The 25832-nt window shown below is 40.8% G+C and overlaps 1 protein-coding gene across 1 annotated transcript in view; it reads right to left on the minus strand.

Moving 5' to 3' along the window:
• Window positions 1-25832, minus strand: part of ITGA1 (integrin subunit alpha 1) — a 141961-nt gene that overhangs the window by 22658 nt on the left and 93471 nt on the right. Inside the window, exons 10-21 of the mRNA XM_080933736.1 lie at window positions 24341-24414; window positions 23553-23697; window positions 19032-19174; window positions 16602-16745; window positions 15133-15390; window positions 12897-13027; window positions 10447-10613; window positions 8992-9128; window positions 7967-8077; window positions 5691-5900; window positions 3908-3988; window positions 775-851 (exon numbers count right to left, since the gene is read on the minus strand). Of these exons, the coding sequence (XP_080789862.1) occupies window positions 775-851; window positions 3908-3988; window positions 5691-5900; window positions 7967-8077; window positions 8992-9128; window positions 10447-10613; window positions 12897-13027; window positions 15133-15390; window positions 16602-16745; window positions 19032-19174; window positions 23553-23697; window positions 24341-24414 (1678 nt within the window). The remainder of the gene's footprint in view (window positions 1-774; window positions 852-3907; window positions 3989-5690; window positions 5901-7966; window positions 8078-8991; window positions 9129-10446; window positions 10614-12896; window positions 13028-15132; window positions 15391-16601; window positions 16746-19031; window positions 19175-23552; window positions 23698-24340; window positions 24415-25832) is intronic.

Here is a 25832-nt window from a genome sequence, read left to right on the forward strand (position 1 = left end):
GTTTCCCTTCCCTCTGTTCCTCTGAGCTCATCCCCACCCACATCCTGTCTGGATCCACCCTCTTTCTGTCTCTCATTAGAAAAAGTGTCTTCTAAGGGATAATAATAAAATGTAATGCAACGTAATAAAATAAAAAGAACACATCAGAGTTGAGCAAGATGAACAAACAGAAGAAAAAGCCCAAGAGAAGGCATAAGAACCAGAGACCACTCATTCACACACTCGAGAATCTCACAAAAACACTACACTAGATGCCACAGTAACTCCACCCAGGACCTGGTGCAGGTCCATGTTTCTGTGAGTTCAGATGAGCTTTTCTCGTGTTGACTTAGGGGCCTGTTCTAACATGTGTTCTGTGCTGCTGAAAAGTTTTGAATGATTGGAGTAAAATGTATTGAAGTATAAAATGGCACCATAAAATCTGAAGACTATATGATTGTTCAGTTGACCTTGATAGGTAGGTAGGAAATATTTAAAATTAGCAGATTCTGTTAACCACAGACACAGTTCAGCAGATATGAGTGATATGCGAGCACCAGAAAGTCTACAGTCAGTATTACCAATGACTGTATTGGTTTGGAGTAAGACTCCTACTTTTGCTAATTGCCCCCACAGTACTTTTTGTGAAGCAGTGTGGTTTATGGACTGTTAACTTCTGCTGATTGTATACAAGCTTCAAGAAGCTGCCAGTGACTCTACAAAGCAAAATAACCAAATTACATGAAAGTCAGGACATGCAGAAACGCAGATATGTTCACACACATATAAACCAACCTCATTGCACTTAAATGAATGATCGCATTTTCCAAGAGGTGTGATGTATTAAACTGGAATATGATTTTGAAGGTGACCTATGAAATTAAAGATAGACATCTTACATAAGTTACAGATGAGAAAAACATCAACTCTGAGCAAAATACAGTTTGTATAAATTCACTACCTAAACAGAAATTATAAAATTACTTAAGAACCATTGTCTTACAAAGTATAACCTCATTATAAATATATACAATGGAATGTGATATGCATGCACACAGGGGGATATGTAATATACTTTGCATATTACTGTGGTATGAAAGCTTTATTCATTCAAAGTTTATAAGTTTAGTTACTAAAGTTATATGAGAGGGTCGGTGCTTTTGGTAGATTACAGGTCTTGAGCACCCACATGAGTGGGATTAATGCCCTTGTGCAAGAGGTACCAGAAACCTGCCTTTCCTGCTCCCAGAGGATACAGGATGAGGGCATCTTTGAACCAAAAGTGTTTATTTTTGAGACACTGGGCCTGACATTGTCTTGATCTTGGGCTTTTTCAGCTTCCATATCTGTGAGAAATAAATTTCTTATTCATGTACTATTCTATTCTGTCTATTTTTAAAGCAGTCTGAATGTACCAATACACATGCAACATTGAATTTAAATGCCTTATTTAAGTCGTAGTAACAAAAAGCATTTATGCAAACTACAAATAAAGAAGAACCATTCCACTCATTTTATTACAACAGCTTTCTAGATAAGATTAATGCAATCACTGTGGCATTTTAATAATTAGAGCCTCTTTAATTCAGAAAGTCCACCATAATAAAACAAGGTAAACATATTTGATTTGTTGATTTAGTAGTATAATTGGCTTTGGTCTTAGAGCCTAAACCATTGGTGTTCTGTTCAGGAAATTTTCCCCTGTGCCTATGTGTGGATCACTACAGGACAAGGTAAGAAGATAATACGAAGTGGCTTAGTTCTTTTGAATAAAGCATTATGAAAATATATTGAGTTTTGTTTGTAAGAGTTTGCACACACTGAACAATGTTTAAGAAACAACAGAAAGTGTTACTGTACAAGTGTCACACACAGCTCTTTTTTGAGATCTGCCTACACATGGGCTCAGTTGAGGAAAAGCCTCTATGAGATCCAGCTGTAAGGCATTTTCTCAATTACTGATCAAGGGGTGGGGTTGGCCATTGTGGGTGGTGCTATCTGTGGCCTGGTGGTCCTGGGTTCTATAAGAAAGCAGGCTGAGCAAGTCAGGGGAAACAAGCCAGTAAGGAACATCCCTCCATGGCCTCTGCATCAGCTCCTGCTTCCTGGCCTGCTTGAGTTCTGACTTCCTTTGGTGATGATCAGCAATATAGAAGTGTAAGCTGAATAAACCCTTTCCTCCTCAACTTGCTTCTTGGTCATGATGTTTATGCAGGAATAGATACCCTGACTAAGACACCGGCTGTATATGAATGCCGACAATTATACTAAAGTGTATTTTTTTAAAAGTCAGAGATAGTCTGAATGTTCTTGTCCAATGATCTCATCACAATGCTTGTGAAGTTGTATTTCTCTGTCTCAAAACTAATTTTATTCTGTGCTAACTGAAATACTTAAAAGTTGAGCTAAGAAAACTTTCCAGAAATACCTAACGGACACCACTTAAAATAATAAACTTTATGTTAAATGTTTAAGGTTGTGACATTTGCAGCTTGTCAAGGATTGGTGCTGTGCACAGATGGGTGGCAGTATCACAGTACATCGGAAAATACCTTTGGTTTTCTTCTTTCACATAGCTTTAGTTTAGACTTAAAAACAAGATAAAGTTCTTTTAGGAAAGATTTTTTTTCTCCTGCGTTGGAGTGCTGATCTCTATCACAACTGTGCCTCTCAGCCTTCTTAATGCATCTTTAATACATCCCTTATATTGTGGTGACCCCAACAAAACTATTTTTATTGCTTCTTCACGGCTGTAATTTTGCTACTGTTTTGAATTGTAACCTAAATATCAGATAGGCAGGACATCTGATATGCATTCGTGGCCCATGAAAGGGTTATTTAACCACCAAAGGGGTCGTGCCCCACAGGTTGAAAACCACTTCAGTGAAGGACCTGTACTGGATGGAGCCTCCCTGTCTTTCCTTGACCTCCACATCTACCCCTGAGCACTTGAGTCTTGTATCCTCCCGGCCTCTGTGTCTACAGGAGGGTGCTGGAAGAGAAGCAGAGAGAGCTGCTTACTGCATACTCAAAGGATCCTGAAATAGTTAAACTGAGAGTCTAGGTCTGAAACCTAAGAATATTCTAAATGTGGAACCCAAGTTGCGATTGCTTGCAAATCCTTCCCTTCACCCTTCGGATAACCCAGGAGATATTTTGATTTAAACTTTTATCCCCAGTGAAAGGAACCACTGGAAGAGAAGGTCATATTTCATTCCAGTGCTTTCCTTAAGGCATCCAAAGCAGCTGCACTTGGATGAGGTGTCAGCTGGGCTCTGTTCAGCATGTTCATGTTGGAGTTGATGTCATTCAGAAACAGTGGACGGTTCCTTCTCACACATCTGAAGGCTGGGAACTCTAAGATAAAAGTACCGGAAGACTGGAGTGTTATGATCTCCTGCTCCCTAGAGATGGTGTGAATCATGTGATAGATGGGGTAAAGAAACTCTCTTGAGCCTTTTTTTGTGAAGTCACAAGTCCCCAAGATATCACTTCCTCGTGCTACCATATTGTGGTTTAAGTTTCTATCTACAGATTCTTGAGACAGGTGAAAATAGCAAATATGGGCTACAAGCACTTTATATTCATAAATTCCCCCTTACAGCGGCGGTACTCAACCCTTGGGTGGCGACTCCTTTGGGGGTCAAATGACCCTTTCACAGGGATAGCATATCAGATACCCTGCATATTAGATCCTTGCATTACAACTCATAACAGTAGCAAAATTATGGTTATGAAGAAGTAACAAAAAGACTTTTACAGTTTGGGGTCACCACATGAACATGGTTTCAACAAAACATGAAGCACTGTTTTAAAGAGTCACAGTATTAGGAAGGTTGAGAACCACTGCATTCAGATTTACACATTTGGCTTTGAGTATATCTTTGTCATTGGCAAAGGTTACTTATGTTTTACCCAGTGCCCTCACCATTTCTCCTGTCCTCAGGAAAGGATATCCAACTCTACACGTGATATTTTGATTGGATTCACAGCTATCTTTTTGGATCCCCTAAAATGAAAAACATAAGAAGCTTCAGGAAAGAAATACAGGTGAAATATTTACATTCATCAGTTTAGAATTTCCCCAGCTGTTCATTAGGAGCTACCTCGCCAAGACTGACTCCAGAGGCGCATCACAGCACCTGGGGACTGCCTACTCTGTAATTCACGGAGATCTGAAATCAACACTTGAGGGCGCTCTTGAAACAAAGCACACTTGTCCTGCAGGAGTAGTCGGGAGAAGTGGTGGATGCTAACCTTCACATCTGCACAGAGCATCACAGGGGACCAGGAGTCTAGAGTCCTTGACAAGAGCAAGCCTCTAAGCTGCAACCACTAGGACACACCTCCTGATTCCACCCAGCACATAATACAAGTAAAGAGAGGCCTTAATACAGGGCAAGGACCTCCTTGAATTACCAGTGGTGAATTATGGGTATTCCTGCGCCTCTGCCACAGCCAGAAGACCAGCAGGAGAGAGAATAGGCAATGCTGTTTAGCAGTTTCCTTTCCACAGACAGTCTGGTGATAATTATTGCTTCTCCTCTGTGTTATGCTTTACATTTTGCATCTTAGTTACCGTATGTCCAAATTACCAGAACAAATGGGGTGGATCGACAGTAACCATTTAAATGAATGGAAGCTAGGCAACACTACTTTAAATACTATGTACTAATGTGCGTGTGTGCATTATTTAGCCCAGTGTCTAACACATATGAAGCAGTTTTCCAAATTTAACTACATTCCCAAACCCAAAGGTATTCATTTTTAGTATAAAATAAAAATATTCATATCAGCACGGTTCATTTTAATGTAATCCAAAATACTTCAAATTTATTCACATATATATATATTAATATATATACACATATGACTTTAACTTGGGGCCTGTATTTAGGAATCAGAATCAAAAGCTAAGTTCACTTTGGAAATATTGACAATTGATCCAGCATCCTATAGAGGGGATTATTGTTGATTTAATAAAATGTCTTATATACAGATATGTTATTGCCAAGTAGAACCCTTTCATTATATATAAATAACACACATTATCTAACAGAAATCTTTGGATAAAGGAAAGATTTTTTTCATAGGAAGAAAGAAATGGCATCTTCATTTTTCACAATGTAGACTTTCCTTTCAACATATGAACTCCTCTCTGCCTCTGTTAATGGTTTTAGCTTTGATTATTATCATTTTTTGGCTGAATCTTAATTTTGGTGGCTTGATGACTCTGTGAAACACAGAATTTTGTACTATCAGCTATCTTTATTAAATGACAAAGTCTGAGAAGAGACATTCCTCTCTAAAGGAAAAGAAAAACCTGAAAGCTTTAAAAACCAAAGCTCAGTGGGGGTGAGGGTTGGAGAGATTGCTCCGTGGCTAAGAGCACTAGCCACATGGACTGTTCTTCCAGAAGAACCTAGCCCAATTCCAAATACCCATGTGGCTGCTCACAATGGTCTCTAACTCTAGTTCATGGGTCCAATATCCTCTTTTAGCCTTTAGGTATAATGTTGCTATGAATAAAATAAAAATAACAGAAGTTTTTAAATATCGTAAAAGCTTGCGATTATGACCACTCGTGTAATCTAATTTTAACAAAACAGCTCTCCACTCTTCTAAATCAATGTTATGAAATTAATTAGCTCAGTCAGTAGCATGTTCAATAAATAGTCATGAGGAGCATGAATGATAAACAGCATGTTTACCTCAATTCCTGAAAAAATCAGATTTGGAGAATACTGCACTACCGTCCTGGTGTTGTAAGCGCTGTCTCCTTTGTTTCTGACTGTGAGGCTGAGATTGAACTTGTCATTCTGGGACCTGACGATCAGCAGGCTCTTTTCCGTGGTGGACACGTCCAGGGTGAGGTCTGAAATGCATCTTTCCTTGTTTCCACAGTCTTTGGCAAAAGGAATCTGAAATAGTTCACAGGCACATGCTTTTCACAGCGTAGGCAAACATCGCCGGAAACTACCTATTAATTTGCGTAACAGAAATGGCAAGGCACCCAAGTGAGAAAGACAGCTCAGTGAGAAAATTGATTGTATTGCTGAGATCTTAAGGGAGGTTACATTTACTCTGGCTTTATGGGGGAATGGAATAAATGTTCTCTTGCAGTCTTAATTTCCAATCCTTTGAAGGAGGTCGGTCTCATAGATACTTTACACTCATATCTGCTTCCCAATGAAGGACAGCTTCTAATGCTCAAGTCAAGGACTCTGTTCTAAATCTACACAATGTCATTTCTTAGTAAAAAGAGTAAGTTGTTGAGGAAGCATGTCGAGAGGCAGGAAAATGGTCCAGCCATGTGTCTGAAAATGTCACTCAATTCTTTTTAAATTCCAGCCTCCACCTTGTCCAGCCTATCATCATGTGTGTCCTTCCAAGCCTCTTCCGTATTTGCCACAACCCTCTGTCACCCCTCCATCCCCCTCTCTACATCAAAAAAGCCTCCCATACTGACATTCAGCACCTGTTTTCCCTTCAGTTATTCATCACATTGTGGCAGATGTAGTCTTTAAACAGCATCTGTCTCGTACCCACTGAGCTAAACTAAGTCAACAGCACAGCACTGTCCTTTAAAACATCTGTAGTCTGGGTAGTGGCACCAATCCCGGAAGATTTCACTCTGGCCTTTGGAGTCTCTCCATATGCTGCGTCAGCTTCGCTTCTGTGCTGTGGTTTCAACTGCACTGCTGAGTTGTGTGTGATTCTTCAATGGCTTAGCATCTCCACAGACACCATCACCCACCCACACTGTGAACAGGGTGCAAACTCATCCAGTCTTGCAGGGCTTGACGTAAGAGTCACCACCACGTGCGGTCTTCTCTCTCTCCCCAGACTAGATAGAAAATACTGCAAAATCTGAAATTCTTCACAGCACAGCATTTCATTACTGCCGAGAGCCCAATTCCTAGGTGAGACTGAACTCCATGTTTGGATCTTGTAAGATGACAGGTGTATCTGGAAGGTTGCGGGCATACTGGCAGATGGACGGAGAAGACAAGGAGTTCTCTGCCCTTATCATTTTTCTCCATTGTGGCTCTTGTTGTGATGCCCCTCCCCTTTCTGTCCCTTCGCTCACTCTTGGATATGTGTCGTTGAACTTTGAGTTTGGGAAGAGAACAGAGGCAGCCCAGGCTACCTTCCTGTGTCCTTTGTTCTTGGGATAACACTGGGCACACAGGAGGCACATGTGCTCCTCCAGTCCTTCACTTTGCAACCTGTGCTGGTTCGGGTGAGAATGGCTCCCACGGGCTCCCATAATTCAATGTCTGCTCCTCAGTTTGAGGAACCGTTTGTGACAGAGCAGGAGGCATAACCTTGTTGAAGGGGCATGGCCTTGCTGGAGGAGGTTTTTATCACTTGGGAGTGGGCTTTGAGGTTCCAAAAGCCCAAGCCAAGCCAGTGACTGTCTGTCTCCCCCCACCCTCTATCCCTCTCTCTCTCTGCCCATCCCCTGCAGGGTGGAAAGCACTTAGCTACCACTCTAGTGCCAAGCCTGTCTGTTTCCTACCACAATGATGATAGACTAACCCGATACCACTGTAAGCGAGGTCTCAATTAAATGCTTTCTGTCTTAAGAGTTGTCTTGGTCAGGATGTCTCTTCACAGCCATAGGGCAGTAACTGAGACACAAGCTTTATACCACAGACATCCTTTACAGCACAGAAACTGCTGACTCGTGGTCAGCTATGTCCAGGTATGTGGTCTAGTATAAGCACATCCATTAACCCTAAACCATGACTCATAACCTAGTGCTTGTTGGGATAAACACCTTTTCAATGATTTATTTACAGTATCCTTGAACCCAAGCAAGAGGAAGTTACAGGGGCTGGAAGAAGTCTAGAGTGGTCCAATTCTCTTGTCTGTCTGTCTGTCTCTCTCTCTCCTCGTTCCCTTTCACACAATTGATTTAAATTATGCATCTGTGTGCTCTTACATAATACATTCACAAAGAGACATCATAAATTAGTCTTACGTGTTCATGGACTGAGTTTGGCAGAGCGTCATCAAGCACGGGTCCATTTTCTGGATCAGTGAGATTAAAATCCAAAGTCACCCTCACGGAATCCTGAAAGTCATGCTTGTCCTACAAGAGGAAGCAGCACTTGTCACTGCTTTTATAGTCACTGTAGGCTCTGTTGTGGCATCCTTCTGCCGCTGCGGCATACTGGAACATTCTTGTCATAAACCTAACTTGACACCACATCTCAGCTGGCCCTTGCTTCACCGAAGTCATACAGCACAGCTTGCCTGTTTGACAGGGGCCATAGGGAAAGTGGGAGCTCTGGACTATGACAGATAAGAGAGGGAGCTGATATCTCCCTGGCCTGGATATACCACCTGAGCTTGATGTCACAAACATTGTTTCCCTTGAGACCTGGTGCTGGTAATCAGTTTCCAATACTTCTAGGAAAGTGGCTCACCTTAAGAAGGGCAAACTCTTCAAATGCGGTTGTATATCTAAACCTATGGGAATTTGCACACTAACATGGAAGCAATAGGAATCCAATTAATATTTTCCATTGTGGTTAGAACCATTATTTGTAGTGTCAAAAACAATGATCTTTATACCCATTGCTGTGAACTGTCTCAGTCACCCTCTGAGATGGGTAGCTAGGACAATTTTTATTTTATTCTGAGTCTCTGAGGCTAAATGAATTCCCCACCCCAGTCATTCAGAATTCAGGAATGCTGGAATACAAACTGTATCCCATTCAGCCTCATACAAAATACTAAAATGGGCAATATGTGTGAAGAGATTTTGTAACCTTTGAAACTAGGCAATCCGATTTGTCATTGGTCCTTTGGCAGAGCTGACACACTGGATGTTGTACAGATGGCTGTAGTCGCCATCAGCAGCCTGAAGCCAGATCTGTCTGATGCTCATCAAATTCCTAACTCATTGATTCTTGGTTCTGAATAGCTAAAGAGAAGGGATAGCTACCCACCCGTGCACACTGCACTTTGGAGTAAGGCAGCGGTAATACATGATTTACTTGCCAACATGTAGAAGGAGTGCCTGATGCATTCTGACTCTCGAACAGTGATGTTCTTTTGAATCTTCCTTTCCTGAGTACCAGAGAAAAAGCTCCGTGATATCTGCCTCAGCGAATCAAGGGTGACACGGTATTGCAGATCTACAAACGTGAAAGAAAAATTGACAGACATTTCCCTGACCCAACACACTGAATTAGCAAGAAAACAGCTTGAGCAAATGAATCAGTAGGAGATCCTACACAGAAAATACCTATATTGCTGCAATCCAAAGATAGGAGCCCTCGTGGGCATAACCTTGAGGGAATCTATAGAATGGCTCTCTGACTTGACCATGCATTGAACATTTAAGTTATACTTTTGTGTAATTATACACACACACACATACACTCACTCACACAGACATACATGTGAACTCTGATTCATTAACAAGGTCTGCCTTTACTAAATTTTTGTTTTAAATACTTTTTATAGTTTAAGAATACTGGGAAATTGCCTGAGATGCTGATTGACTTCAAATTAATTTCAATAGAAGCAAAAATAAACAATGGCCATTTTTACCGTTTTTGTAGAACTATGTCAACTTAGATTACACCCAAAACATTAGGGAATTCCATAAAATAAGCACGCTACAGTAAAGAACGTGAGTGAGACCTTTTTCGTTACAAGAGGACGACAAATCTTTAACTGTTTCATTAAAAATACAAACTAAGTCTTTATGGCTCTGCATTTCTTTTGCCTTCCAGTCAGAAGACTACGAGAGAGGCCAACCAGAGAGATTTCAGACAGTTTCATCTTGACGATTAGTGGGTTTTCTTAGTGCCCCTGTATTTTGTTTGTGGAGTAAGTCACTCTTTTGCAGCCAATGGCCCTCAGAGTTTGACCCCAACATATTTCAACATCAATGAAGACTGCCTTAGAAAACTCAGAACATAAGGCAGAGGGGACACACAGGTTGACACAACACATCCAGGCCTCCCAATCAGGACATGTCTGGCTAAAAATAGAAGCCTGATCTAAGTGGTTAAAGAATACTGGAATCAGGGATGGGGGTGGGGAGATGGTAAGATGGAGTGTTTGACATTAGAAATCTTCATGACATATGCAATACCAGGCTTTCCCAGGAGGGGGCAGTAGAAGGGAGACTTTTTTTTTTTTTTTTTTTAATCTTCTTTATAGAACATTTTTAAATGCTACCCTTGAGAGTGTTTATTATATAAACATTCGGGAAAGCAGAGGAAAACATGGAATTTTGAGGTCATTGTGTTCAAATATGTAATTTCTGCTGCAGAATTGACTAGGCTCCATCATTGTTCCTCCCAGAGCAGGAGTGGTTTCAAGGGTGGCCGCACTCACTGGGCAAATGTCATGAGCAGTTTATTATGTTTGGGAGAGGCCATCATCCTGGAGCCAGTGCATTCTCTGCTTCCCGAAAGTGCACGCTACAACCATAATGCTTACCAGCCTCGTAGACCGAGTCTTCTTTCGACTTTAATTTCACATGGAAACATATTGTAGCGTTTATGCATACTGTTTCTTTGCCCTCCACATGGCAGTTTTTCTTTTGAATATTCACTTTATTGGGTTCAAATTTCATGGTCACTTTAACTACAGCCACATCTCTGGCCCTACAAACACATAAACAAAGGGATTACTCATACATTGTTACATTTAACTTACTGGGTAATAGGAGTGCATCAGAGGACACTCTCCTTTGTATATTATACGTGCTTTCAGGACTATTGTTCTGTAATGATTATTTGATACAGAAAAGATGTTATCTCATGTCCTAGGAGAACCTCGCTGTTTAGAAGCATCTGAGATGTTTAGTTCAAAGACAGAAGACTTGCACCAAAGTAGCCAGGTGCAGGCTCAGAATCAGAATGGTATTTGGGGATTTGGGAGTTAGTTTCCAATTTGGAGATGGTTCGGAGGCATCTATGAAACTAGTTGTCCCTTCATTACCCAGATTCCATTCCAACTGTAACACATCTCTGTCCTCTACTGTGCATCCTTGCTTTTGTTTCCTGGGAGAAGAAGTGTGTTTGAAACACTGAGGGTGTACAAGCCTTCATATCACTTCCAGGTTACTTTGATCACCAGAAACCCTGCAGTCCCCAGTCCCTAACCTTGGCCTTGCTCCCCACAGTTTCAGGTACTCATGGGTAGCCTGGATGCAAACATATTAAACAGAAAACTCCAGGGAGAAAACAGTCATGTTTTAAATTATGCACAGTCTCAAGTAGCACGATAAAGCCTCTACTTTTCCCACTGTCTGCCCGGGCTGTGAACCATGTGCTGTCCACAGCAACTACTGTGTAATGGTTGTCTGCCATACCAGCAAACGCACACACCATGTTGTCTCTCTTTGCCTTCCGTTAGATTTCTGTTTCTTGTATCGGTTTGGTTTGGATTTTTCCTTGTTGTGTGCATGTATGTACATGTGAAGAACAGCAGCTGATAATCTTCCTTCCTCAATCTCAGTTGTTCTTTGTCTGAAAACAGTCTTTCTTTGGACCCAGATGTCACTGGTTCAGCTTGGCTGCTTGGTCTGTGAGCCGAGAGACTCTTGTTCACCCACCTCTCCTGCCCCAGGCTACCAGGCACATGTTGCCATACCTTTTTGAATGCGGGTAGTATATGCTGTGTCTACAGAGACTGTGTGACTGGCTAGAGATGCTCTGGTGTAGAAAAGCCACAATACTCCAAGTCCACATTCCAGGTACCTTATCTTGGCCCAGTTTGGCTCAACTCTGCTTCACAACTCGCATACTGTAACTAAAAGATAAAACCCCTTTGGAATCTATTAACTAAGAAGACCAGTAGCTTCAAGTCAACCCAGAGGCTAAGAATGTCATCAGATAATATCTGAGGCCTCCTGGGGAGATTCTCCATTTCCCTGTAACTGCCAGTCTGAAATACCTCAATTTATGACTTTGTTCTGTTACTGTAAAATTCCACAAAACTACTTCCACACTGGAACCTATTAGGGGAGAGTTAAATAAATGACTTGAATTCCCAAGACTCATATTTGCTTCAAAAGCATGTCTTCAATTCCTATGAGGTGAGAGCTGTTTCTTTCAATGGCAGTAGGAGGGATCCACACCCAGGCCTTCATGCTTGTGAGACAAGCATTACTGACTAAGCCATCTCCTGAGCCCCTCTTGTGCTCTGGTAGCTCTAAAGAAGGCAAAATCTTTTGATAGGCAAAGCTATCCTGTGATTTTGAAATGCTTGTTGACAAATACGTGGTGAGTTTTACATACTTTACTCCTCACCAGCAATGAATAGGCATGTCTAGCTTCCTTTTGGGCAGTATGGAGTCTCGGGGTAGGAGAATGGCTTGACTAATGTCTACCCTACACATTCTGTCTGCTAACTGTATCTTTATGAATGTATGGGTGCCTGGTCCACATCACTGGACTCTTGCTATCTGCTCATTGATTGCATCTGGTCATCCACCTGCCTTCTGTATCCTGTATTCCTCCTTCAGCAGTGCCAAAGCCTTGGTCCTTATGACCTGGGCCATGTATGAAAGGGTATATATATTCATTTCTGTGGTTCAGGTAAAACTAACCAAGTAAATTATCTCTAAAACCTTAAACTCAACTCAGAGAACTATTTTCTTTACTTATACATATCTTCTAAAGACACCACCTATGCAAAAGAGAATACCTATTTTAGTTGCAAGTACATAATTGAGAACCAAATTAAGATTTCCTTCTACCCATTCCTACTTGGCTTCTTTGTCCTTAGATTTACTGATGCCTCAGTCTATTGAATTGTTTGCATCTTGCCAGGACAACATGAAAGGAAACAGATATTTAATATGTCAAGAGTTCTAACCATACTGTGCAGTCTGGAATTGTATGGAAAATAGTGCCCGTTTAACCAGAGGTCAGCATACATACCAGAAGAGGGCAGCTCCCCCAAGGCCTCCAATGGTCACGTCGGTCAGACCATCACCGTTTAAATCCATCTCTCCGTGGATAGACTGGCCAAAGAATTTCAGTGTCTTGCCATCCCCACCTGATGGAATGCGCTGTGAAAAATCCCAACAGACAAGCTGAGTGTCAGAAGAATCCATTCAAGATAGTCCTGAATAAATCTGAGAATTTGTATTAGTGAATACAGTGGAAGGAGGAGATCTGGGAACTAAGAGGAAATACTGTGCTATTCCCCAGGGCAATGGTTCTGCCCATAGCACGGACTAGTCAAGTCAGGGTTACTGACTCCAAAAGACAGAGAACTGATATATAATACTGTATCGTCTAATGCTCAAGAGAAATCTGAAAAACAGGCTCTATGTCTGTTTCCTTTTTAATTCTGATAAACAGATATATGTAAAGCACTGAAAACTTTGAGAACATACCATAGATGCAGGAAGAATGGAAAACTGTGTAGGACTATTGGAACAATTATCCTAAAAGACACATCTCCACTCACATTGAGGCTGGTCTCAATGTAAAGAAGGCACAGTAAAGAGAGTTCTTGAAGGCACATCTATACACCTCACCTTACATGGAAAGTGATCTTTCTAAGCTTCATAGCTTCCTGCTTGTCTGAGCAAAAAATATCTTATAGAACCTGCTGGGAAGGAGACAGGACTAACAGACCCTTCCTAATCCCAGGGTATTCTTTACCTTCTCAATTCCTTTTAAGTAACCCAGAGGAAAAAGTCAAATAACAGAAAAGGAATGCCCAAGTATTATATGTCCCCCTGACTACTATTTCCATAATATTTCAGCAGACAAATCAAGGAATATGAGTGTAGTTAGCCCCAATGGAGCTAATGCTGCTTCATGCTGGGGAATGCTGCATTTCTGGAAATGGCTAATTGCATCTTCATCTGTTCCCCGGCAAAGCAAGGAACAGATAGTCCACCAAGGAAACAACCCAATGCCAACACTGTCTTACTTATTTTGTTTAGATCTGCATCCTGACTTACCACTACTTTACAACAAACTTATGAGAATTTGCTCCATTAAACAATTTTTAAAAAGACCTTTCTTTGCTTCAAATGCTATTCATTAAATGTGCAGGATTCATACTGAAAGAACAAAGCAACAAGATATAGGAAACCTCTGTTCTTTCTGCTTCACTGATGCTCCAGTGGCTAAATCTGTCTGACATTAGTGAAGTTTATAATCCTACTAAGACCTTTAACAGAAACAGACATTTTTCAAATGGACAGGAGTTTTGTGACTTATATCAACCGCTTATTTTGTTCCCTGTTAATGTCATCACAAAATTTTACATGAATAGGTTTTAAGAGTTCTGTTGTCTACAGAAATAAAAGAGACCATGAGAATCTATAAAGGAAAAGCTAATGTCTGCATTCTCTTCACGGTTTAGATGCTAGAGAGTGTTGGGGCAAATGTTGAAATGTAAGATATTTATCCATAATAGCTCTTTGCTTATGATTATACAAAAACTCCCCATTATGATTTCTCTAAACTCTCTTGTGTTTATGGTGTATTAAACATTTATGTGAATGAATATTATTCTCATGTAGTAAGAAATTGAATTTATAGATTAGGTCAATGAATGTGGAACTGCTAAATGCCAATAAATTTAAAACAAGAACAAAAGAAATCCTGGACAGATCAAATTAACCATTCACATTTTTCCAAGAAGTATTTACTTGAGAAAAAAATTATAAACCTCAGAAACCCATAGTCATTGGATGAAAATATATAATATTAATTCATAATTATAAATTTAATGTAATTTTGCTTAATAACAATATGGGCACTGACTAAAAAAAAACCTATAATCTCTTTTAAAGATTAAATCATGATATTTTTACCCTGTTACTCTTTTGGATTAAAAACACTGTAGATGTCAACTCACCTTATTATCAAGTGTTATTTTTGTTTATTATTATTTTATACTTCAAGTGATACTATCCAAGAAGGCAGACAAATGGCCATAGAAAATAAGCTAGATATAAACTGCTAGCTAGTTCTTCTAAGAAGAGACACAGAAAAAAAAACAAAACAAAACACAAACAAAAAAAAAAAAACAAAAACACAAGTAGTTTCTCAAAAGAGTCTGAATAAATAAAAAGGTTAATTATAACTTATAAGGCAGGTGAGCCCACTTGGCATGGAAGGTGGAGACCCAGGAAAAACCTTGGTGTCTTACTTGTGCATGCTCTTTCCTTATGGTCTTGCCACTACCATGATAAATGTATACAGCTCCTGCATGGTCATCTTCCAGCGGAGCTCCAATCACTACATCATTAAATCCATCCACATTGAGGTCTTTTACAGCAGCAATTGCTGTTCCAAAACGGGCCCCACAGGGCTCATTCTTGTTTTCTTTTGTGCATGAATTATCCTTCAGGGATGAACAGCAGGTCTGCTTAATTGGTTCCAGGCTCATTTGATATTCAAACCTTGTCTAGAGAGAAGATAAACAGAATACTTAAAAGTTTCTCACACTGCTACTGCAGAATAGGTTTGTTTTTTTAAGTACACACCACACCAACCTTATGAAGTAACCATCTGCATACCAACTTCAGACCTGTAAAATATATGAAAAAGTGGGAATGCCAAAGGAGCCTCAGGAAGTAGACATGCTGAGAATTCCAACAGGCTCTTCATGATGAAGCTAAGGATATAATTAGTTGCATGTTTTCGACTTACTAAAGAAGCAAAAATTAAATCCTCACTGTATGCTCCAGCCCTGGTTCACCACAGTGTGTTTCTTGTCTAAGACCCTTTGTTCATTCTCTACCTAAGTCAAGGAAAAATATTACTCTGTTCAAAAAGCAAAGAATTTGTTTTGCTGTCTGGAGTGGAGAGAAACAGACACTGCTAAGAGAGAGAACGTAAGTTTCTTGGAGAAGAGAGAGAGACAGAGAGAGACAGAGAGAGACAGAGAGAGACAGAGAGACAGAGAGAGAAACAACACAGTTTCTTTCCCCAAACAAACACAAAGGATCAAGCCAAGAAAAAGGTAGGATGAAAGGTATGCAATCTACGATTTAAAATAACGACTATGTGAGAAATATTTAAACCAAAACAAACAAGGGAACAAAAACCTAGCCACTGACCTGTCTGTAAATAGCAAATATGCTTTAATAAGTAAGGTAAGAATTACTTCACACAACAAATGATGTCTAAAATTAGGACTGAAATACTTCTCTCTCTCGACCTGACTATGAATTCTAAAACCCACTGTGTCTCCCAGGAAGGGCCTGGTATTGCTGCTATTAAGTTGCATCTGGCTATTGCCATGGTAACTATAAAATGCAGGCTGGAGCTCATAATAGGTTAGGAGTAGAATATTTACCACATGAGTGTTATTTGCATTTGAGTTACTTATCCTTCATATTCTGGCAAAATAAAAAGAACCACAACAACAAAAACCCTTATAGTAACAACAGAAACAAAAAACATATTTCATGTTTAAGCAAAACACAATTAAGGTCTGAAAGTAGTTAACTTGGATTCTAAATGTTCCCTTTAAAACTGTGAAATTTAATGGGCCTAGCAAACTTCTTAGATCTTTTTTTCTACCCCCAACTCGAGTGAAACATACTGGAGCCGCATTAGGGGAACTGCGGGAAGGAAGGCATTTTCTAGATCCCCGACCTCAGATGTCATTACCTGATTCACAGCATACACGTACACCTTGCCCTGTTCCTCTTTCTCTGTTCCCATGTACATGGGGGCCCCGACGAGAAGCAGGTCAGTGTAAAAATCTTTGTCAATGTCAATTGTAGTCAAGACGCTACCAAAGTAGGAACCAATCTAGAACACAAAACAACAAGCAGGGATGAGATCTCAGAAGCTCTTCCGGAAGTGGAAGTCTGCAGGTCTATAAATCATCTGGGACTAGAAGAGGACGCGAGAGCTGGTGTCAAAGGCAATGAAATAAAGACAATTGTGCAGACCAAGTCTTCTCTAGACTGAAGGATAAAGTGGTCCTAACTTCGAGAATGACAAGGGGCAAAAGATTTCAGTCCCGAAAGCTCCCTCTTTCCTGTCTTAAGGGGCAGACCTGTGCTTTCTTTGGATTCTTCTCAGCTTGACGAAGATGCTCCTGCAATATATTCATTACTTTGCTACTGTACACTGATTGGATCCAGGCTCCAGGTTGTTTCTAGAGCTTCCAGAAGTTGCTGGGCATAATGTGAGGATGTATGTATTGAATGTTCTTCCAGTGACCCTTTAAGATACCATTTCACAGACATTTGAAAGACTTACAGTTTTTAAAATTCAAACTAATTAATAATAATAATAATAATAAATAATAAATGACTGTGTAAGTCCTTGCTCTGCTGGATATTCATTTCTAGTGTCAGTGGTCACGAGTGTGAACTCAAGAGCTGCCCAGATCTGTGGTTTTCCACTTCTTCATCTCAGCCCCAGAAGCTTTCGTCATGAGAATTTGTGTAATCACAGGGAACATGTCTGAATATAATAGTGCTCTTGGATCACCACATACAACTTCACAAATGGCTGACCTACTAATCACAAAGCAACCTTCTTTTCTTTTTTCTTTTCTGTTTTGTTTTGTTGTCTTTTATTTTAGAACCTCGGTCTTAAAATAGAAATTACTGCTTTTAAAAACTCATCTGACATTATCTTTTGCTTGAATGTTTATTTTTTTATTTTTTACATTTCCCTATACTTGTAGACATCTTCAGAATACTAACAGACTCGAGTTGTCAACAACAAAATATCATTTTTCCTATTCAGCTACTTTTATACTTATTTACTTCCAGCTCTTTTACCTCTTCCCTTTAAATTTCATACTATTAAGTAACCATTTTGGGTTCTTTGTATGTTGCCTTTGAGCTACAATAGTAGTCTCTTATTATTGATGAGTTTATGCAATATAATGAGTTTAGTAAATACCTGTTAAAACATATGGCTAAATTAATAAAAATGCTTTATCCTGAGTATGAGAGACCACCTCTGACCTCTTCAGAACCCTCCGAAGTCTGCTGAGGATGGTCTCCCTTCACTGCCGAGTTATGCTGAAGTAGGTGAAAACAACTTCCATTAGAATGTGACATTCAGGCTGGATGAAATCAGAAGTGAACTCTGTGTACTGAATGAGGCTTCTCAGAGTGTGGTGGCTCTTTGCAGAACCCCTGTGAGTTGCGACTACACTATCATAAAGGACACTGGTCTTCTGGGGTTCAGGGCTATAGCACTAGGGCTGCTTATAGACCTACTCAGTGCAGGTCTTCTAATACCTGGGCTACAGCCAGGACTCACACAGAGGAGGAAGATCTCTTTCAGTCCTGCCTATCAAAGCCTGAGCAAATCCTGCGTACCTAGCAAATGTACCTAGCACATCCTAGCAAATGGTGGGATTAAGTTGATGAATTGTCGCTGTGGAATGCTTGGAAAACCCATGAAACAATGAAGAAAATATCAAAAATCACTCAAATTACTATTCAGAACTAACCACTGAATAGTGTAAACATATTTTTCAGTAAAACAGTGTGAGTATTGACATTTGCCTATTGTATGTATAATTTCCTAAACAATTTTTAATATTTAAGGATATCTTAAGGAATTTTCCAATTTTCCATGTGAATACAACTTTTCATTACCTACAGCATGATCTGATTTTTTGAGATGGCTGTTTAAAATTTGACCCAACTTAGTCTTTCAAAGCCTAAAGAAGTTCTTGTCTGTATTCTGTCTCTCCTTTCAAAGTCAGCAAGGTGGATCCCATATGAGCTTCCTGTACCAGTCATAACTTAAAGCTACCTTTCTGTCTTCTGAAGGCACAGCCAACACAATTGGCACTTTTTTGTTTCTTGATATTTTAGCTCTCAATATTTCTTATATATGCTGACTATAACGGCATGAAACATATACTGGCTGAACTTGTCTACCTCTACCTCCTGCCAGATGAAATGCTTATGACATCAAAGATGCCGCTACTTTACACCCCTTCAAAGGATCAGATAGAAAGCTTCTTCACAACGGGTTTTGAATATTTGGGCTTAGAAATCTTGAGTCAAAAGTTACCCAGAGCACACAGTGATGAAGCAGAGCAGCTTATTTCACGTTTACCTGCTCCCCGCTGAGTGTCTGCAGAATGTTGATGTTCCCATCCTCCATCCTGTAGATGACGACCTGGCCCGTGTGGTTGTACCGAGGCTGCCCAGCAATGTAGAGCACATCTCCAGGGATGGTGGCAGAGTTCACTGTGTAACCTAACCAAAGAGAAACCCAACATATGTATCTGGCCCCTTAAGGGCCTATGTAATATATTAGAATTACTTTAAATGGTTATGCTAATCATTTTTGTATTTTCTTGCGTGTACTCCATTTCCAAGGCAAGTGAACAACTCTGAAATGATGTTTCCCCCAAACACAATTTCTCATTGTTTACAGAGAGATGCCAATGATGGAACGTGATGACAGAAAGGGGGGAAGAAGGACCCTATATGCACTTATGTGCAGTCATGCACACTCGTGCCCACTCCAGACCCCTCTAGTCACCATTGTGGAGCAAACTAATTCTATTTTATTTAAATACAAGTGTCTGTATTGTCAACACTAATAGGATTCTGTTTGGTTGTTTGGTCGGCTTTGTCTTTTTCAAGGCAGGATTTCTCTGTGGGTAGCTCTGGCTGTTCTGGTTCTCACTCTGTAGACCAGGCTGGCCTCAAAACTCACAGAGATCTGCCTACCTCTACCTCCTCGGTGCTGGACTAAAAGGTACGCACCACTACTCCTGGCTAACACTAATAGTTATTTCTGGGTGACAGAAAACTTGATCCCTTCCTACACTGCTATCCAAGGTTTCAAGCTGCAGTTATTTAAGGTTGAAGGTTGTTTTCTGCATTGTACCATAAAGAGATTGCATTTACTTCCTGGCCACTAATTGATGAAATAATGTGATTTGGGTGGGTTCCATTATTGTTTTGTTTATTTGGGCATTTTTGGGTAGACTGTTTGAGATGACAAGAGCCATTTTAAATGGCTTTTTTCATTCCTTTGACTATTATTGACAATAAATATCAAGCAATAGATTACTGGATCAATTTGTCCTCATTGTTACATTGTCAGATAAGTTGCTGCCAGAATATTCATACTAGGGGCTATTCTATGAACAGTGGTTGGAGAGAGATTTGGTTCCATTAAACCTTCGAAAGAATTGTATGTGAAAACTATGATTTATATCAACAGATGTTCTGATGGTTGCTAAGTTATCTAACACCAGTGGTTTTCTGTGATTTTGTCTTTTCTTTGAAAATTAAAGCTGGGATGTTTTTCTTACCTCTATCATCCTGTTTTTAATGCTCTTGTTCTCTTTTTGACCTCTGTACTTTCATTTACATGTATTTTACATTGACTTTCCTCATGAGCTGTGTGATTTTTTTTCTAGTTTCCTTTTTCTTCCTTGTAACCTCCACTTAGGCTAAAAAGCTTGGAATACCCTTGAAACAATTCACAGACCTTATGAAGATCAACAAGAAGGAAAGCCAGAATGTGGATGCCTCACTCCTACTTAGAAGGGAGAACAAAACACTTATGGGAGGAAATAAAAAAACAGATAGAGGAGCAGGAATTGAAGAAAAGATCATCCAGAGACTGCCTTACCTGGGGATCCACCCCATATGCAGCCACCAAACCCACGCACTACTGCTGATGCCAAGTAGTGCTTACTGGCAGGAGCCTGAAATGGATGCCTCCTCAGAGGCTCTGCCAGGGCCAGACTGATATAGAGGAGGATGCTTGCAGCTAACCTTTGGACTGAACACAGGGACCCCAATGAAGAAGCTACAGAAAGGACTGAAGGAGCTGAAAGGGCCTGCAACCCCATGGGAAGAACATTATCAACCAACCAAACCTTCCACAGCTTCTAGGGACTAAAACACCAACCATTGAGTACACATGAAGAGACCAATGGCTCCAGTTGCATATGTAGCAGAGGATAGCATTCTCTGACATGAATGGGGAAAAAAGGCCTTTGGTCCAGTGAAAGCTCATTTTCCCAGTGTAGGGGAATGCCAAGGTACTAATGTGGGAGAGAGTGGTTAGGAGAGGGAGCACCTTCATGGACGCAAGGGGATGGTGAGGGGGGATGGGAGTGGAGGAAAAGGGGATAACATCTGAAATGTAGATACAGAGAATATTCAATGAAAAGGGGGGGAAGGGTTAAGAGCACACAGTGTTCTACGCTAGCTCAGAGCTCATGCATGGGTGGATCTGATCACGAGCCCAGGCTGTCATGTGTTCAGTGCATAAGCATACACTCACTGCAGGTGTCTTTGTTGATTTAGTTCACTAACTAGAGAATACATAGTCCCAAATTTGACATTACCATATTTATTTTTACATCTGTGTAGCTAAACTTATGCACCCTTGTTGGAATCCACCCTGCTTCCAAGGCCTTGGGCACACCTACAAGCCCATCACCACAGAGAAAGAAGAAGCTATCCCAGATAGAAGTCACCATTCACATTCGTGGAGAGATTTCAGATACTCGTAGCCTTGAGGGTCTGGGAAGTTTCTCAGGTGTTATGAAATGTTTTGAGTATCTGGATATTCATGATGCCGTGGGGAGTTCTGGCTCAAATGCACAGCTAACCTTCTCCAGCTCAGTTCTCCCAGTAAAGAAAAGAGCTACTCTCTGGCTTTAAGTAACATTATTATAAATTTTTAAGGAAAAATTTCTATAGTTTGCACCTGTAGCATCTGTAGCTAAATCAGTGGGTAGCTCGAACTACATGTAGGCTTGGGTTCTGCAGAAGGAAGCTGTGCTGTAATAGCTAGAGGCAGCATGTTACTGGAGTGGAAGACAAGGTAGTTCAGGACATTGCAGAGAACTAGCTGGAAGAGACAATACTGTTAACTTAAGCAGTATTTTGCTATAAGGAAATAATTTACTTTTATACAGATAGCTTATTTATATAAAAGAATCTGTCAAGCATGTTAATCCTTTTATGAATATTTCCAGCTGTTTCTAGACCTTCATCTTTATAAAGGTAGAGTATGGTCTAGTCTCTGAATAATCACCACAATGACATATTTGAGAGCCTCATTTCAGATAAAAAATTATATTTGAGGGTGGGTGAGGGGAAGCACTTGAAGGACATCTTACACCTACTAGATGTCTGTTGGCAAATATCTTACATCTTAACTTTTGACTAAGGTAACGAAATGAACAGAAAATCCATTAGTATACTATAGAGGGCATATGCAAATATTTTCCTTTCCTAAGCACAGAGGAGCCATAAATATACATATCTATTCACATATATTTGTCAACTAGTAATTTTTCCACTTTTGTTGACTTCTAAACGATAAGAGAGGCTGTATAAGGAAGTAAGGCTATTTTAATGTTTTCTCATTCAAAGTGCAGTCTTTGGATTTTAAATTATTTAAGTATGCTTTAACCAACAATGAACTCAAACTTTAAGGAACGACAGATTTATAACTTGTCTTGTTTAAAGAGTTTGATCGTCGACTCCTAACGCAGACCACCAGAAACAGCTGCCTGGTTAAAGTCATAATTAGGGTAAGTGAGGGTGGAGATGGTGCCAACCTCAAACACACCCTCGTTCTTCATTCAGTCTTTCTAAACACCTCCTAGCGACAGGATCGATGTTAGCAACAGAAACAATATTTAACATACCTCCACATGTTTTCTGCTGATGCTATAACTCAGTATTACAAAATTGATGGCTTATAATATCCATCCCAAATACCTTAGTCTGCAATTCTGCATGCTAGAAGTCCTCCATGGCTCACCCAGGCTACAGTGAGAAGCAGGTAGGGCTAGGCTCCTGTCTGGAGGTTGTAGAGAGATCACACTTCTTTGTCTTCTGTAACCTCCTCCTCCTTCATTGGCAGGGACATTGTATTTCTCTGACCATGTACATACAGTTCTATCTCCCTCTAAACCCATCTAGGAAAGCTTTTTTCCTGATTATATCACATGACTGTATTGGACTATGGCAATATACTCAAACTTAATCTCTCTTCCTTTATATCGATCCTTCGCATAGTTCCAATTGAAAAGTCCTTTTTGCCTTAAAAGGTAACACATAAATAGATTCAGGGATTAGGGCATGGTCATTAGATTTGTTTTTTAGGCTAAGGTGGATTTCTGAAGATAGTGTGATCCTTCCTGTGTCACCTGCCTTTCGTAGGAATTATACGATGACATCTATTACACAGGAAATTAAACATCCTATAATTGTTCTGTCTAGAACAGAAAGAAGGTTTAGGTAAAACTGGTTCTTGGTTCCAAGGTATTTTACATTTAATGATCTCACAGAATTTTAGGTTATGAGGAATTTTCGAAGCTGAGTTATCTTCTCCCTCCCCCACTTCTGTCATTTCTCAGTCTTAGCTCATAGCCCTTGAGGAGAGATTGCTTCTTTCTTCATTGTTTATCATCCAAAACTATGCCCATTGCTCTGCCTCATCCATGTTGGTATTTTTTAATTCGTTTAATATAGTTGGCTCAGCATAACCACGCAGTAACTGTGGGTGCTTTTCCATGAATCCCAGAGTCAGGTATTTTGGTCCCATGAAACGACGGCTAGTGTAAGCATCAAGGTTGCACCCAAGCCTTACCTAAATAAGAAGCAAGAGGCTCGTTCATCTTGCTGGGCTGGGTTTGAAAGGTGGTGTTATGAGGGATGACAATCTGGTTAGCCTTCTGCATGACCACAGTTCCATTCCAGTCATAGGCTCCCACTGCTCCAAGCATGACCCAGTCCTAACACACGAGTACAGAAGGCAATAAAATGTTATGGGCAAACACTTATGTAGCATTAGTAATATGGATATAGTTCATATATGTATATGAATATAGCTCAAACGCTTTACATAAGCTAATTCATCTAGTCCTCACAGTAACTCTGTAAGAGCCCAATATTATAGTCCCCATTCATTGATAAAGGAGGCTGAGGCACACTATGTAACTGCCACACTGAAATGTTCATGTCCCTGTGCTATGACCTTGAGTCTTCTCTTCTTGCCTTACAGAATCAAAACAAAACAAAACAAAAACCTACGTTTTAGTCTTGTAAGGACTTTTTGCATGACACAGCCTTAATGTTCTGCATTGTAAGCAAACAACTTAAGTATTCCATTTTATTCGATACACAGGTACATTTAGCAGGACTCAGACTGTCTTGTTCACGTCTATTAATTGGTAAGCTGTGGGAGAGTGGGGAGAATGCTCCTAGTAAGAGCGTGTGACAAGCCCTTTTCCCTTTTATATTAGACCTTGGCACATGGCCTGCAGAGCTGCCCCCGCCGTAAAGTTCAAGGCCACGAATACACCTGATGCCTGGGCATTGCCTGTGGGGGGACCGTTTGTAGAAAAGGTCATTCTTTCCAGCACATGGTCAACATACCTGGGAATAATGAGCACTGAAGCCAGTCTGAGACATCTCCATTTCAAACGAAGCTGCTGACTGGTCAGCTGTGGCTGTAAGGAACGATATCACAGTCAGTGACTAACAAGGTCTTTTCGCTGCCATTTGTAGGGAGCCGTTTGTGCGGCACCCAAACATGGCGCCGGCTTCCCGCCAAGAACTCAGCAAACAGAGCTGTTGCCCAGCCAAGAGACTTAATGCGCATGCGCCACATACGTCATAGCCCGCTCTCAGGGCATACTATTGAGTTACTGGAGGGCGCACCAATCAGGTAGCGACACGAGTCTCCTAGGCATATATAGCAGTGCATTTCTCCCCCACGTGGAGAGGGAGATAGTGGAGAGATTGTGGGAGACCCCACGTGGAGAGATGGCAGAGAGATCCCACGTGGAGAGGGACCCGATAAGAGAGATTGCAGGAGATCCCGAGTGGACAGAGACTGGACAGAGAGATCGCACGTGGGAGACTGCACATGAGAGGTCGCCTATACAGTAGACCCCGGTAGGGAGTACCCGGCTCAGAGAGAAGTTTCCTGCTCAAGAAGCCCCCTGCTCAGAGTGCTGTACAATAAAGGTTATCCGCAGAAGAATCTGTTTGTTTGTTGCACGCCTGTTCCTACCGGCGGGAAGCGTGGGCGCGCGACAGCCATTGACCTTCTGGGACCCAGGGACTGGTCAAACAGAACTATGGGACATAACGGGACCTCTCCACCACGTACCTTCTCAAGCAAAGTCCCTAGGCAGGGCTGAGCATGAGACAGTGGTTAGTGAAGGGGCCTCTCTTCTCCCATGCTGACACATTGCTAAGGGAATGTTGGTCTACTTGCTCTCAGGGAGTTTATTTGGTCTTAGAAATAAGTTTAAAATAACGTTTAATTTTAACAAGTCAGCCTGATTACCAGTTCTATGCCTTAGCTGCCTACGAATCCATGGTGCTCTGGAAAGCAGAATTACTGCAATAGAAATGAACTGTCTTACCTACTTAAGCTGGGAATCCCATCAAACCTAAACTTGACACCTCATAGGCTGAAAACCCCTTCATTTAAAGAGATTCCCAACTCAAAAGCCCTGCTCACATACACTGCAGCGTGGATCCTTTGTAGGTACCATGGTGTGATATCGTCAAGGTACCAGCTCACGTTGGTTCTACTGCTGGGGCTCATTCAGCACAGGACGTGACTTTCTCGCATAGCTCCCGTTTGTGTCCCATCTAAACCTATCTTTTTGGAGGACGGCTATATTTTTATCTGAAGCTCCTGGCTAAAGTTCGGACAAGGTAGAGCATTGGTTGGAGCTGTAGTCAAAATATTTACAGACCAGAAGCCACAGCTTCGTGGGGAACTGACCCAATGTTGATCTACTTGCTTCCGGGGAGTGACCAGTTTGTTTGGTCTTAAAAATACGTTTAAAATAACATAATTTTTGGCCAAGTCAATTGAAGCATGCGAGTTAAAGCATTAGATTTGTGAAAT

This window comes from Micromys minutus (assembly GCF_963924665.1).
Source record: "Micromys minutus genome assembly, chromosome: 20".
NCBI lineage: Eukaryota > Metazoa > Chordata > Mammalia > Rodentia > Muridae > Micromys > Micromys minutus.